Source organism: Euleptes europaea, chromosome 1 (assembly GCF_029931775.1).
Source record: "Euleptes europaea isolate rEulEur1 chromosome 1, rEulEur1.hap1, whole genome shotgun sequence".
NCBI lineage: Eukaryota > Metazoa > Chordata > Lepidosauria > Squamata > Sphaerodactylidae > Euleptes > Euleptes europaea.
The window spans coordinates 130,275,673-130,291,940 of record NC_079312.1 but is presented as its reverse complement, the minus strand read 5'-3'; the positions used below and the strand labels follow the sequence as shown (position 1 = coordinate 130,291,940).

General features: G+C 48.0%; 1 protein-coding gene across 1 annotated transcript in view; it reads right to left on the bottom strand.

Moving 5' to 3' along the window:
* Nucleotides 1-16,268, bottom strand: part of SPATA20 (spermatogenesis associated 20) — a 50,230-nt gene that overhangs the window by 20,438 nt on the left and 13,524 nt on the right. Inside the window, exons 8-12 of the mRNA XM_056853417.1 lie at nucleotides 15,891-15,965; nucleotides 10,750-10,962; nucleotides 6,934-7,126; nucleotides 5,230-5,398; nucleotides 1,811-2,019 (exon numbers count right to left, since the gene is read on the bottom strand). Coding sequence (XP_056709395.1) covers nucleotides 1,811-2,019; nucleotides 5,230-5,398; nucleotides 6,934-7,126; nucleotides 10,750-10,962; nucleotides 15,891-15,965 — 859 coding nt within the window. The remainder of the gene's footprint in view (nucleotides 1-1,810; nucleotides 2,020-5,229; nucleotides 5,399-6,933; nucleotides 7,127-10,749; nucleotides 10,963-15,890; nucleotides 15,966-16,268) is intronic.

Below are 16,268 nucleotides of genomic sequence, written 5' to 3'. Positions count from 1 at the left end.
CGTTTCGGAGCACAAGGCTCAGTTCTTCTTCAGTCCTTCAAAAAATGCAATGCAAGCAATCATATATCACCATCCATGATAACAGGTTTCAAAGAATAACCTTTTCCAGAGTAAAGTGCATAATGCTTCCCCAAAGGGGTAAGATGCTGAGTTCTTTCCACTCTTGAAAAGACTCAAGTGTGCCATTGGACTCTATGGCATTGAAGTCCCTCCCCTCCCCAAACCCTGCCTTCCTCAGGCTCCACCCCCAAAGCCTCCCACCAGTGGCAAAGAGGGACCCGGCAACCCTAATGGTGCAGCAGCAGCAGGCACATTCCTCCCTCCCTCCCTGAATTTTTTCCCTTTCAATATTCAAAGCAGCACATCTGCCTTCCCACTCCTCACTCTGATGCTGTTAATCCCTGCACAGATTGTTGCGGACAGTGACATTCCACAATAAAGGTAAAGGCAGATTCAGACATCAGCTGCTGTCACATTGGTCCGTATCCAACAAGACACAGACTTCACGGAGCAGAACTTCTGCCTCCAGCTGCAGCCCACTGAACCAACCCGAATTCTGTTCCTGCTTGTCAGTGGGCCCTCGGGGACAGCACAGTGGGGTAAGGAGGGGTCTGCAGTAGGGTTGGGCTCCTGCGATCCATCAGTCGAAGGCGCTGGCAACTGCAGGTCTTCCTGGCATTCCCTCTCTCCCAGCAGCCATTCCCAGTTCTGGAAAACTTTCTTCCTGGGGCCGCACGACCTGCATGGCGTAATAGCCATGCGGATCGGGAGACTGCAATGAGGAGGTGGAAGAGAGTGAAATCACACCTTCTTTCTGTCCCTTCAGTGGAGCTCTGCTGACAGAAGAAGAGAGCGATTTCACCCCTTCCCCTTCCCACTGCAACCTCCCTACCCACATGGCTATTACTCCATGTGGATACTTGCCAGTACAGTCAGCTGGCACGAATTCCCTGATTGCAACATATAACAGTTACAGAACCGAGGTTCCTGCCCCAGAAAGGTATTTCACTACTGCAGAAGCAGACACGTGAATCCCTGCTTACGTGGCCTGTATTTCCTGTTGGTTCCCCCGTTCTACAGTCACTGTCTGATGTAGAATTTTTGGTTTTTGCAGGCCCTGATTAGCTGCACCCCTACACCACAACAGGAGATCCCAGCTTATTTTTGCAACCTAACAGTCCCCTTGCTACCGCAGAGCTTTTACGCTCGCTCGTTTGAACGCTGCTCCTTCAGCGGTGTTAAACGGAAGATACGATAACGTGCCTTATTCAGATAGACTTCATCCGTGTGATCGGAAGAGAGCTGAAGCACTGCTTCATAGGATGTTGGAATGTCCCCAATACAATTCTTATCGCAATCAGCAGATTACCCCATTTTAATCAAATTACCTGCCACCGTAACAAAAGATAAAATAGTCCCCTTTTTGCTGGTGAATAGAGATCCAAGATCTCTGGTTAGCATTTGGATGGGGGACCACCGAGGAATGCCAGGGTTGCTGTGCAGAGGAAGGCACTGGCAAACCACCTCTGTTAGTCTCTTTGCCATGAAAACCCCCAAAAAGGGGTCGCCATAAGTTGGCTGCGACTTGACGGCACTTCACACACAGAGAGAGATCCAAGAACAACACTGGTGGTGGCCAAGTATCTCTCCACCATATTTTCCTTAAAGAAATAAAGGCTCCCCATTTACTTCTCGAGACCTTTGGGTCATGGGAGCTTGAAAAAGAAAAGAAAGGCAACAGGAGATTTTGCTAAGGCTTTCTTCACCCAGGATGGGGCTCTCCATCACCTGATCCCTGATAGACACTCACCATCCTTTATGCGGAGGAGCAAGGAAGGGTCTTCAGCCTCAGTGGAGAAGTAAGCGAAGCCCTTTGGATCCCAGAAGAGCTCGTCCTGCTTGTGCTGGAGCTGCACGGCCCACTCCAGCCACCTCGGGTCCAGCGAGGCCTCGTAAAGGTCAAAGAGCGCTTGGATGACAAAGACGTAGTCCTCCAGGAAACCATGGATGGGGGCAGAACTGTGGGGAACCGTAGCAGCATGAGAGACATCACACGGAAAGAAGGCCACAGTCAATGGCTTCGGATGCCAATCAATATAATCTTCATCACAGACAGATGGGATCTGCTCCTGTGCTATTTCCCCTGGCACAGAACTGGAGGATGAGCGGGGGGGGGGGGGAGTATTGGTAGGGTTGCCAGGTCCCTCTTTGCCACCAGTGGGAGGTTTTTGGGGCGGAGCCTGAGGGTGGGGTTTGGGGAGGGACTTCAATGCCATAGGGGTCCAATAACCAAAGCGGCCATTTTCTCCAGGGGAACTGATCTCTATTGGCTGGAGATCAGTCATAATAGTGGGAGATCTCCAGCTAGTACCTGGAGGTACTCTCCTATCAGGAAGAAAGGAACATCATTTATAGTGAAGAAAGAAACTTCATTTATACTGAGTACCTATTTGAACTTTTAGATGGGATGCTGCGTCTTTATTTTTGCATACCAGTGGTTGTTCACTTGAATTTGTATTTATTATATTTATTTGATCTGCTGCATTGTGCCAGTCTGTGTGTTGTTGTATTACAGTACCTGGAGGTTGGCAACCCTAAGCATTGGCCAGGAAATTACTTAACCTTTTGCTCTTGTCCATTGTGAGAATGGGGTGAGAATGTGACACTGGAGTGAGGATCTGTTTGCACTTGCAGCCCATTGCCAGTCCATACCAGAAACTATTGCTGAATATGCAGGAGTGTGATGTTAAATTAACACTGGGCTTTGCAGCAGTATTTTACTGCTGTTTCCCCTGGGGTGCCTGGAAGAAACAGCATGGGCAGTTCTGGAAAAGCAGCATAAGGGCTTGTCTTCCCAGATGGAACAATGGCTGGAGAACAAATCCGTTTCAGAGGACGAGTCCTCAATTTATTCCCTGACTCAAGGCAAACAAATGGCTGATCGACAATGTATTCTTCCTGGCAGGGGGGTGGGGGAGGCAAAAAGGAAAACAGCAACACTCCATTCCCCACTGAAATTGCCACGCACACGTGACAGAAGTGAAGCATTCTACTCATGGAGCTAAACTAGGGAAAGGCTGCTCCTGCTTGAAAAAATAATGTGTGGTGGTTAAGAGCGGTGGTTTGGAGTGGTGGACTTTAATCTGGAGAACCGGGTTTGATTCCCCACTCCTCCATGTTAGCGGCGGAGGCTAATCTGGTGAGCCGGGTTGGTTTCCCCACTCCTCCACATGAAGCCTGCTGGGTGACCTTGGGCTAGTCACTGTCTGTCAGCCCCACCTACCTCACAGGGTGTCTGTTGTGGGGAGGGGAAGGGAAGGTGACTGTAAGCCGGTTTGATTCTTCCTTAAGTGGTAGAGAAAGTGGGCATATAAAAACCAACTCTTCTTCTTCTTAAACCAAGTTTTAAAATTAAACACCCATCCCCATTCTCCTTTGCATCCTCTCCCCAGCTTTTCACCTGCCCCCTTCATGCACTAACCCTTAAAACAAGGGGGGAGAACAGAGCTCCTGTCTGCATTCAGTAGCCAAGCAAACTCTTTTTTCCCAGTCGGCTGGCATAAACTCAATTTATGCTTTGCATGAGAGAAGGGATGCCTTTGAGAAGGAACAAGGAGAACGCCACGGGGAGGGTTATTAGTCTGGAAGTTTCCACTAGCTGGACATCATTTCATCAGCAGAATGAGCCATTGCACGCCAAGCATCGGCAGAGGTGCCCTGGTGAGATACTGCGATCTTGGCAATGCGTGAAAGGCTTGTGTTCCTGCTGCAACTGCCCACTTGCCTGTCTTTGTGTGTTCCCCTCTTGTGGCAGCCCAGATTGCAGTTTGTGTGTGTGCGTACACACACACAAACACACACACTGGCTGGATTCGGGAGACACCTTCCTTCCACCGTAACGCTCATTCTCTGCTAGATGGAATTTGTTGGTCTCCACCCTAGAATTGCTTCCATCATGTACAAGGTGGTGCTCTTTGGTGACTCAGCTACGAGCCAGGAAGGCCCTGTTCAAGCACTCAGTGGATGACCTTGAGGAAGCCTCAAGGATGACCTTGAGAGAGCCAGCGTGGTTTAGTGGTTAGGGGCGGTGGACTCTAATCTGGAGAACCAGGTTTGATTCCCCACTCCTATACATGCCGCCAGCTGGGTGACCTTGAGCTAGTCACAGCTCTCTTTGAACTCTCTCAGCCCCACCTACCTCACAGGGTGTCTGATGTGGGGAGGGAAGGAAGAAGATTGTAAGCCGGTTTGAGAATCCTTAAAAAGGTAGAGAAAGTCAGCATATAGAAAGCCAACTCTTCTTCTTCTCTGTCCTTCAGCCTTAGTCTGCCAGCTGTGATGTGGGGACAATATTCCTGGCCTACTCTTCAAGGCTGTTGTAAGGGAGTGCAGAGGTAACACAACTGAAGCAGTTAGGAGAAATATTCTGCTTAGTATTATTAGGCATGGAACATTGCTGCCGTTATTCAAACTCCACAGTGGTTCAAAGAGACAGGGCCCTCCACGGCCCAAAGTACAAGGCTGGCATGAAATGAGGAGCTCCGCTTACCTCTCACAAGGTCACACACTTCACCACGAATTCAGGATGCAATCTAAAGCTAATAACATCATGGGAAGGGGGGGTTTGCCACTGTGTCCCAGAGAATGAGGAAGGTTGCACCAGCCAGGATCAATTTACCATGCACTATAAAGCTCTCCGATCATAATCTCTTATTGCTTTGTTCAGATTGCAGAGTTCAGAATTTTAAAGTCGGAGGTGGGTGAGAGGGAGGGTTGCCAGCCTCCAGGTACTAGCTGGAGATCTGCTATTACAACTCATCTCCAGCCGATAGAGAATAGAGATCAGTCCCCCTGGAGAAAATGGCCGCTTTGGCAATTGGACTCTATGGCATTCAAGCCCCTCCCCTCCCCAAACCCCACCCCCCCTCAGGCTCCACCCCCAGAGGGACCTGGCAACCCTAGTGAGAGGTGAGAGCAGAGCCCGAGAGACTGATGGAATGAGCCACAGTAAGACAAAAGGGTCAGCTAGAAGGGAACATTATGGCCCAAAAGGCCCATCCACTGTCTCCGCTGGCTTCCAAATCTTTACTAGATGTTGCTTGGAGGGAGGAACATGGACCCAGCCCTGGTGCTCTCCATTTTTCAATTGCCTTCTCCCACAAACCCATCAGCTAGAAGAACGGCACCACAGAGAGAGGGGCAATCGCCCTGCCACCTACTGCAACTCACCTCTGCTCCACCGAGTTGTCCTTGCCCCGGTAGCAGCTCCTGAGGAGTTTTCCAGAGCTGGCATGAAACATGTGTCTCTGCAAGAAGTCAGCCGCGGAAGCCGCCCGGCCAACATACTCCTTCTTGCCCAAGATGGCTCCAGCCTGAGCAAAACCAGAAATCATCAACCCTGGGAAGGGGGCGGAAAGGGCACCCGGTCAGACTCCAAGAACAGCACCAGTCAGCGCTCAGTTTGACACCCTCGAGTACTCTTGTGAGAATCTCGTGTCTCCTGACATTTCAGCGCAGTCAGAAAACAGGTCAGGCGCCATTCACAGCTTCCAACAGAGCCGGAACGATGCCCAGCCAATTTACACTAAAACGGCTGCTTAAGGAGGTGGCTCTCAATACAGACTAAACGAAAGATGAATACAGACCACCATTTACCACCAGGAAGGGTTGCCAGTTCTGGGTGGAGCCTGGGGAGGTGGGGGGGAGCTCCGTGGGTATCTGGCTCCGTGCAGGCTACCCCTCCAAAGCTGCCATTTTTTCCCCAGAACTGATCTGTGTAATCTGGAGATCAGCTGTAATTCTGGGCGAATGTTAGGCCCCGCCTGGAGCGTGGCAACCCTATCACAACGTGCACAGAATCACTTGGTAAGACCATTGTCTAGGCCACAGTACTCTGTGCGAAAAGAATTCTGCCAGTTCCACTCCCACCCAGAGACTGGGGTATAGGGTTGCCAGATCCCTCTTTGCCACCAGTGGGAGATTTTGGGGGCAGGGTTCGGGGGGAGAGGAGGGGCTTCAATGCCATAGAGTCCAATTGCCAAAGCGGCCATTTTCTCCAGGGGAACTGATCTCTATTGGCTGGAGATCAGTTGTAATAGCAGGAGGTCTCCAGCTAGTCCCTGGAGGTTGGAGTAAGCAGAAGGAGAGTTCTAACATTTCCCTCTTCATTTGGCAGAACAATGCAAACCAAATGGGTACAGGTATGGAAGTTGCCCCAGGGCAATCGTCAGCATTTAGCCATAGCAAAATAGACTTTATAGTTTCAATCATTACTTCTCCCACTACTTTTTAAAAGACGAGTGTACTCTTGTGAGCCGAACTCATTGCTGAAAGAAGACCCTGTGAATTGGGGAATGATTTGCTGAACACAGGCATTCTCTCAGGAGGCAGGCATTTGTCGACAGATTCCCCCCGTTATATTTTCGTGTATCTTCATTCTATAAGGGGCAGTAGTGCCCCCATGTGTTTAAATAATCAGAAAAACCACAGTAACACAAGTGTATCTGTTAAGGAAAGCTCTTCCAAGGAAACAAGATTCTGCTGCCCCCTGCTGGTTGACAGGACATTTCCAGAAAATAGATACCTAGTGCGTTTTGGATAGGTCAAGAGCGGGTTGATGAAAGACAGCAGCCATCAGACTATTTTGATCATAACAAAGGTTCTTCCTCCAGAATTAGAGATGACTTCGCACATAACTTGTACAACACAGCTTCATAACTTGTACAACACCTACCTCAAGGCAGAAAGAGAAAACCTGGATTTGATAAGATGCTACTGATTGCCTGTGAGTTATCACTTCCCCTATTATGGGGAAAACCTACTAGAATACCATCTTTCCACAGAGCTATAGGTTCTACTCATAGATGCATGGACACAACAGGAGCATCAACTGCCACTGAGATCAGCACAGAAAGACCCAAAAAGAACACTTACCGTTCCAGGACGCAAGCATCTTGGTGTCCAGATGGGGCCGCGGCCTCTGCCCACGTGCTGTGTAGAGCTTCTCCCTGCTCTTAGTGAGCAATGCCTTCAGCTGTTCCAACCCCAGTCCAAACCTAGCAGCTGTAAGCTCCAGGGAATACTGAACAATGAGCACATTTTTTCCTTTTAGCTCATTGTGAGGGTCCTAAAACAAAAACCCAACATCAGAGAACAAGATCAGAAAGGATACTCGCCGGTGCTAACATCCTTCTCCCTCCCTCGGAGCCCACTACGGGGACTGCGCTAAACCTGGGTTGAGATCCGCAACCGTGGTTCACCCCAGCCTCAGGAAGGTTGCATGGGAAAGCTGCTGCTCTAAGATCTCCATCACAACACTGCTGTGGGCTTATCACTAGAGCACTCTCCTGTTACAGCCCCCTTGTTCCCTCTGAAGTCTACACCAACGTCTGCACATGCTGGATAATGCACTTTCAATGCACTTTGAATGCACTTTAACGACAGTTTGCAAGTTGATTTTGCCACTCCGCACAGTAAAATCCAGCTTCAAAGTGCATTGAAACCGGATTGAAAGTGCATTATTCGGCATGTGCATAAGTGCCCCAAGTCTTATCAAACTGTTTTCACTTGGGGCTGGGGCAACAATCCAGTTAGTTCGGAAGTCCAGTCTCGCCTAGTTTTCCTCAGCAGATGTTTCCTTCCACTAACTAGGGGCCTATGCTGGCTCAGCAGGGAAGTCCCAGCTCTGTCAAAGAACCCCTCTTTCTAAAACATTTCCTTTTAGCTCAACAAAGGCACAGATGTGACTCACAATATCCAGGAATCTTCCCTGAAAGGACTGCTTCTGTTTGGGGGATACATAGGGTTGCCAGGTCCCTCTTTGTCAGATTTTGGGGGCGGAGCCTGAGGAGGGTGTGGTTTGGGGAGGGGAGGGACTTCACTGCCATAGAGTCCAATTGCCAGAGCGGCCATTTTCTTAAGGTGAACTGAACTCTATCGGCTGGAGATCAGTTGCAATACCAGGAGATCTCCAGCTAGTACCTGGAGGTTGGCAACCCTATAGATAGCTGAGCAAGGCAAGTTGAAGAAATGACCCAAACAATTGCCACAATTGCTCCTAGGTGCCCTCTCTTTAGCGCCAGCAGAATACCTTTCATTCCTAGAAACAAACAAAGAAGGGATATTGTCGAAGGCTTTCACGGTCAGAGTTCATTGGTTCTTGTAGGTTATCCGGGCTGTGTAACCATGGTCTTGTTTACATCGGGACCACAAAACGCAGCATACAAACAAGGATAAAAGAACATGAAAGATACTGTAGACTTGGCCAACCTGAGAAATCAGCAGTGGCTGAACATGGACTGACACAAACAGGACACAGGGTCTTATTCCAAGACACTGAAAGACTGGACAATTCTACCAACTATTTTGTCAGATTGCACAGAGAAGCCATTGAAATTCATAAACATCAGCACAACTTTAACAGAAAAGAGGAGAGTTTAAGAATGAATAAGGCTTGGCTTCCTGCCCTGAAAAACCTCCAGACAAAGACAACATTCAACAATAGCCATACAGATTAGTTTTGGATTACACACATTAACAGATCACTTCAGGATACAATGGTTCCATATTAACATACCATACCCTCATTAGCACATTATCTTGATACTTACAGGACAATACTTTTGCAGGACAATACTCAGCTCAAACCCAACCCCTTTCTGACTATATATTACTCTTCCTACACCCTTGACACTGAGAGACACTGTCCTTCAGTGTTACTACTCTGAAAATGCCTGCCACAGTTGCTGGCGAAACGTCAGGAAAGAAAATTCCAAGACCACGGTTACACAGCCCGGATAACCTACAAGAACCAAACAAAGAAGGGCTTTTTCATTAGCTAGTTCATTAGTTCTGCCCTAGCTTCGGCGATTCTAGAAGGTAGATTCAAGAGATTACCAAGATCTGAATGGGGTTGTTCCTGTAAGTCGGGTGAAGTTGAGCCTACTGCACACGTTATACTAATATAAATTTATTGGCCTAAGCTAGCATTGTCTTTCTAAATATATTTAAGTTCTTTTTGAGCCTCGTGCTGCCCTCTCACATAGTACCTGGAGGTTGGCAACCCTAGGGATATTGTATTGTCCCAGCACTCAAAATTATTATTGAGGAAACTGTGATTCTTCTTCTGGTAACGGAGTGTTCTGGGAGTATAACTAGACTTGGATTATTTTTGACATACAGCTTTATTTATTTATGTTACATTTCTACCCCGCCCTCCCCAGCCAAAGGCTGGCCTTAGTAGTTGTAATAATCCTAACCTTAGCACTAACATAATGCTTTCAGTATTCAAAGTGCTTCCCGTACATTACTTTGTAATCATTATAGCAGCCCTGTAAGGTAGACCAGTATTGCAGACGGCAGCCGAGAGAAAGAACGGCTTGGCCACAGCTATGTGGCAGAGGCGAGAGCTGAATCAAGGACCTCCAGCCACAGGGCTGCTTTTCTTAGCCTCTGTGCGACTTCCGTTCTCCCCTTTCACTCTGCCAGCTCCTTCTTCTCAGTCTTCTCATTCCGACAGCTCATCCCCTCATTGAGTTTACATTCAAAGGAAGGAAGGAAGGATGTTGAAACAATGAAAACCACTCTCTCTGAGACGGTCCCTTCCCTATGGGAGGGTACCATTAGGCTCGGCAGAATATCATTTTTGCCAGGAGGACAGAAATGATCCTGTCTTTCAAAACATTCCGGTGTGTTCCAGGAATGGAGAAGAATGACTTCCAGATAATAGTCTGCATATTTACCTCCTAACTGAAATGTCACTGTCAGGGGCAAACCGGAATGAGGGTTACTTAGCAGAATCGGGCCGGGGGCATACTAAGGACAAACCGGTGGGAAACAAGTAAGCCGTCCAGGCAAGGATTGGGAAGAATTGGGACAGATAAGCCAAAGGATCCAGCTGCAGGTTCTACGCACAGCCAAGGAGCTTGAAGTGTCGGCTGTCTGCCGGCTTGCCAGCAGCCACATCCTGCCTCCATGTATCGAAGCCGCTGGAGGACCAGAGCCAAAGAAAGCAGAGGTGTTCCAGGGGCCTTAAAATGAGCTCGCATGCCAAGGCAGGGCAGAGGAGGGCCAATTTCTGACAGTCATGTGTCATAAGAACATAAGAAAGGCCCTGCTGGATCAGACCAAGGCCCATCAAGTCCAGCAGTCTGTTCACACAGTGGCCAACCAGGGGCCTCTAGGAAGTCCACAAACAAGACAACTGTAGCATCCTGCCTGTGTTCCACAGCACCTAATATAATAGGCATGCTCCTCTGATCCTGGAGAGAATAGATATGCATCATGACTAGTAGCCATTTTGACTAGTAGCCATGACTAGCCCTCTCCTCCATGAACATGTCCACTCCCCTCTTAAAGCCTTAAGTGTCCTTATGGATTGCTGTGACTAATGAATGATTATTCATCAGAAACATAACTGGTGTTTCCTATAAATATATTTTCCCGCTGAAAACTTCTGGTATCCCACACACACAAAATAAAACTAGTTTTGTTTCAGACCATAAAGGAAGGGGAATTGGTCTGAAAACAGCTAACAAATGTGAGCTGGCTGGCTGGCTGAACTGTTTCAGCAGCAGATCACTTAACAGTAAGTGAACACTTTCTCTCAGCAGTGGGGCTACTAAGTTCGGGAGCAGTGGTCAGAATAAGTCTGCAAAGAATGTCATTGGCACCTATTGGTTAGCACCTGTGTCATCACTGACCATGTGGCACAATTCCCACATTCAGGTTATGCCTCTCCTCCCATTTCACCTTCATCGGATTCACGTTGCCATCCTCCTTAACCCCAAAGTGATGCATGAAGACATCTGCTGTGGTCTTTTTCTCTGGGATTCCTTCAATCGGGTCTGGTAGAAGCCTCTGGATTTCCTGAGCTGTCCACACACAGAACGCCCCTTCTTGCTTCACTTTTGACACCACTGTGGGGTAGGAATCAGCATCTTCCGCACTGTAGAACCCCCCTGACTGGAAACAAAAGCAGCAGCATTAGCGTGCACTTTACACAAAGTACCCCTGTCCACACGAACCACACTGACAAAGGAGTAAGAGTCTTGCTGGGAAGTGAGTTGATCAGGAAGTCTTATACGTGTTCATGACCATGCCACACAATGGGGAATCTAGTCTTGAAGTTCACAAGACTAAACTGAGGCTATCGTACTTTGGCCACATTACGAGAGGACAAGAGTCACTGGAAAAGACAATCATGCTAGGAAAAGTTGAGGGCAGCAGGAAAAGAGGAAGACCCAACAAGAGATGGATCAACTCTATAAAGGAGGCCATGGCCCTCAGTTTGCAAGACCTGAGCAAGGGTGTTAAAGATAGGACATTTTGGAGGACGTTGATTCATAGGGTCGCCATGAGTCAGAAGCAACTTGACAGCACTTAACACACACACATGGTGGGAGAATCCACAAGTCCTCCCACTATAACAACTGATCTCCAGGTAACAGATATCAGTTCCCCTCAAGAAAATGGCCACTTTAGCAATTGGACTCTATAGCATTGAAGTCCCTCTCCTCTGCAAACCCTGCCCTCCTCAGGCTTAACCCCCAGAATCTCCAGGTATTTCCCAACCTGGACCTGGCAACCCTAATTATCAGTAATGTTAAGCTGCATAGTTTCAGTTGTGCAAATAGGTTTTCTCACACTGGCTCTATGTCGATCTGTTGCTCTGAATTTTGATGCAGTTGGGCTCTCCAGTTAGAAAGGTTACTGACCCCCTGCCCTAGGGAAGGCTGTCTCAGGGCTGAAAGGTATGTTGTGTGTGTGTGTGTGTGTGTGTGTGTGTGTGTGTGTGTGTGTGTGTGTGTGTGAAGTGCTGTCAAGTCGCTTCCGACTCATGGCGACCCTATGAAGGAAAGTCCTCCAAAATGTCCTATCTTTGACAGTCTTGCTCAGATCTTGCAAATTGAAGGCTGTGGCTTCTAGGGCTGTTGATTCGGTTCGGCCCGAACTGAAAATCAGCCGAATTTCCCCTGATTCTGTGGTTTTTAGTTCGGGAGGAACCGAACTCAAAACTGGCTGGCAACCGGGGGGGCCGAATTCAGCGAGTTCGGGAGTTCGCGAATAAATTCGGCAAATTCGGGGCCGTCAGTAAGCAGCATAACCGTCAGTAAGCAGCATTCTCCTCCCCCGGCCAATCGGTGGCCAAGCTGGGTCTTCTTCTGGCCAATCAGTCAGGATTGAGTACTGGAGGAATCAGCTGATGTGCGGCCCGGCCAGGGAGAGAGAGAGAGAGAGAGAAATCCTCATGTGTGTGTGGGGGGTGCTTGTGCACATTCGTTCCTTTCTGTGGCTGCAGGGGGCGTATTTTTTGGGGTACAGACACAAAACTTTCAGTGGAGCTTCAGATGAAGCTTCTTAAGATACCCCCCAAGTTTTGTAAACATTGGGCCAGGGGGTCCCGAGATATGGGCTCCCCCCTTTTTCTTTCCATGGCTGCAGGGGGCGCATTTTTGGGGGTACAGACCCCAAACTTTCAGTGGAGCTTCAGATGAAGCTTCTTAAGATACCCCCCAAGTTTTGTAAACATTGGGTCAGGGGGTCTCGAGATATGGGCTCTCCCCCTTTTCCCTCCCCCCTTTTTCCATTTATGTGGCTGCAGGGGGCGCTTTTTTGGGGATATAGCCCCCAAACTTTCAGCATAACTTCAGACAATTATTCTTAAGATACTACCCAAGTTTTGTAAAGATGGGTTCAGTGGGGGCAGAAATATCGCCTCCCCCCCTTTTCTCTTTCCATGGCTGCAGGGGGCGCATTTTTTGGGGTACAGACCCCAAACTTTCAGTGGAGCTTCAGATGAAGCTTCTTAAGATACCCCCCACGTTTTGTAAACATTGGGTCAGGGGGTCTCGAGATATGGGCTCTCCCCCTTTTCCCTCCCCCCTTTTTCCATTTATGTGGCTGCAGGGGGCGCTTTTTTGGGGATATAGCCCCCAAACTTTCAGCATAACTTCAGACAATTATTCTTAAGATACTACCCAAGTTTTGTAAAGATGGGTTCAGTGGGGGCAGAAATATCGCCTCCCCCCTTTTCTCTTTCCATGGCTGCAGGGGGCGCATTTTTGGGGGTGCAGATCCCAAACTTTGAGCGGAGTTTCAGACCAGTGTTCTTAAGATACCCCCCAAGTTTTGTGAACATTGGGTCAGGGGATCCCGAGATATGGGCTTTCCCCTTTCCCCTTTTCCCTATTGGGATGAATGGATCAGCCGATCCTGTGCATCTTCTCCAGAGCAAAACGTCCCGTGCCTAATTGGAATCATCTTGGATTACAAGTCCTCCCCAGCCCCTCTTGATGGAACAGAAGACAGCCACAGTAAGACCTCTTTGGGGGCTTTATTCTATGATTTTTCTCCTGTGTATGTGTGTGTGTGGGGGGGAAAGCAGAGTCTGTGTGTGGGGGGGGAGGGAGCAGTTTCTGTGGGTGGGGGGGAAGCCAAAGGGGGCTTTCGTCGGTTCTGCCTGGGGTGTGTGTTCCCCCTCGAGTCTCTCGCTCCCTGGTTTGAGGGGGGAGGTTTCAGTTGTGTGTTGCAAAGGTGTTGTTTTACAAGGTTGTGTTGTTTTGAAGTTGTTTTGCAGTTGCTTTGCAAATTTCTCAGTTGTCGGGGCTGGGAGCTTTGTGCGTGGGCGGCAAGCTCTGCTGAGAGATGCACATTAAGTGTGGGGGGACCCCTTTCAGGGCCCATATCTCAGCCCCCCCTGACCCAATCTTTACAAAACTTGGGGAGTCTTTCAATAAACGTCCTTTGAAGCTCTGCTGAAAGTTTGGGACCTCTAACCCCAAAAATGCTCCCCCAGAGCCGCGGAAAGGCGCGATTGTGTTTTTAATGGCTTTATTCGGCCGAATTTTTTTTCCGAACTTTGAATTCCCGCCGAATTGAACGGATCCGAAGTGGGGGAGTTCGGAATTCGGCATATCCCGAATCTAAACGAGCTGAATTCGGCCGAATCCGAACTATACCGAATTTTTTTTAATTCAACAGTCCTAGTGGCTTCCTTTATTGAGTCAATCCATCTCTTGTTGGGTCTTCCTCTTTTCCTGCTGCCCTCAACTATTCCTAGCATGACTGTCTTTTCCAGTGACTCTTGTCATCTCATAATGTGACCAAAATACGATAGCCTCAGTTTAGTCACTTTAGCTTCTAGGGTCAGTTCAGGCTTGATTTGATCTATAACCCACTGATTTGTTTTTTTGGCAGTCCACGGAATCCGTAACACTCTCCTCCAACACCACATTTCAAAGGAATCTATTTTCTTCCTATCAGCTTTCTTCACTGTCCAGATTTCACAGGTATGTTAGCTGCAGACATACATAAGTAAACCCAGCAGCTGCTTATTCTAAGCAGAGCCGCTTTGGGAAGGAATGATTTGAAGCAGAGAAACAACAGGTGCTGAAATAGGGTTGCCAACCTCCAGGTACTGGCTGGAGATCTCCTGCTATTACAACTGATTTCCAGCTGATAGAGATCAGTTCCCCTGGAGAAAATGGCCGCTTTGGCAATTGGACTCTAGGGCATTGAATTCCCTCCCCTCCCCAAACCCCGCCTTCCTCAGATTCTGCCCTCAAAACCTCCTGCTGGTGGACCATAACATCAAAGAATGAATTATACACAAATTTTATTTTAATTTTTACCCTTCTATATTTTGTGAACTGTAGTATACCAATAAAGGTATCTGAATTTAAATTACCTCCTGCCGGTGGCAAACAGGGACCTGGCAACCCTATGCTGGAAGTGTTTATGCAGTAGGGTTGCCAGGTCCCTCTTCACCACTGGAGGAAGGTTTTTGAGGCAGAGCCTAAGGAGGGTGGGGTTTGGGGAGGGGAGGGACTTCAACGCCATAGAGGCCAATTGGCAAAGCGGCCATTTTCTCCAAGTGAACTGATCTCTATTGGCTGGAGATCAGTAGTAATAGCACGAGATCTCCAGCTAGTACCTGGGGGTTGAGGGAGAAATTAGACACCACTGTACCAGTATCAACAGATAAGGAATTCAGTACAGGAGCAAAGAAATACTAGAAGTGCAAAATATATTGCACATCTCAAATAAATTAATTTGGTGGGATTTGAAATGCATGCAGCACTTTGAAATTAATTTATTTGAGATGTGCAATATAGAGGAATATGCTTGAAAGACTGATGAAGAATTTAAAGAATTTGAAACGGCCGTATCTTTCTTGAAGCAATCCTCCTGGAAACAAATCCCTTTGGAACTGTACAACAACATTTACAAAATTGGTTACTTACCTGTATGATACTTATACAGTAAATGATGTACATACAGTGAGAGACATTGCACTCTTGTATAGTTATACTTTCCTTGTTTTCTGCCGCCCCTGAGATGGCATGTACTGTTGATGTATGATAATTTTGTCAAGATTGTGTATAATTGTCTGTGCGTATTTGTTTAGTACCTGGGGGTTGGCAACCCTATTATGCAGTCCCATACTCACTGCTTCTCCTCGCCCGCCCGCCCCCACCCCCAAGCTGCTTCCCCTTCCCCATGAGGTTTCAGACACATTTGCCTAGTAGCCACCATCAGGGGGTTTATTGCGTGTGTTTTTGTGTGTCATGTGTACTTTGGCCCTGGGGACACTCAAAATGGCATTGCTTTGGAGCTATATAAAAATCTTTTCATTTGATATGTTTTCAAAATCAGCAGAGGTATTTCCAGGGTTTTAGGGAATCAACTCCAGGATGTACTGAGAGAAGTAACAGAGGGTGCCCTGTGTCAGCTTGAAAGGGAGGAAAGAGACTATTTCTCACCCATCAGACTGGAGTCTTCAGGAGCAGTACAGGACTGAGCCGGCTGTAGTTCCATCAGTTCCCCAGGGATGCTGGAGACTCAAAGACAAACTTAGCATTGATAGCAAAGCTCCCGACGGGGTGACTTACCCTGTCGCTCAGATCCCGGGAGACGTAAAGCAGAATGTCTGTGGCAACATCTGCAAAGAATTCCTCGCCAGAAATCTGTTTTAGGACACAAAATAGATTTCATTCCAGTTTTAATGAAACTGCATATGAGGGGGAAGGAAAGTAGGCCAATAAGATATATTTGCAGCGTATTAATTAAAAAGCGGATGTGGCGGGGGGCGGGCGGTTGTTAAATCCACAGTGAGAACAGAGAGACCATAATTTGTACACCAGGATCCCCAAAGCACGCAACTGCAACAAGGAACAGAAATCTTTCTGACATACACCAGTAGACTACGGGAACGTTAAAAAAACATGAGGTAGCAGAAATGTTGATTGCTGGGCAGGATCAAAGCCAGG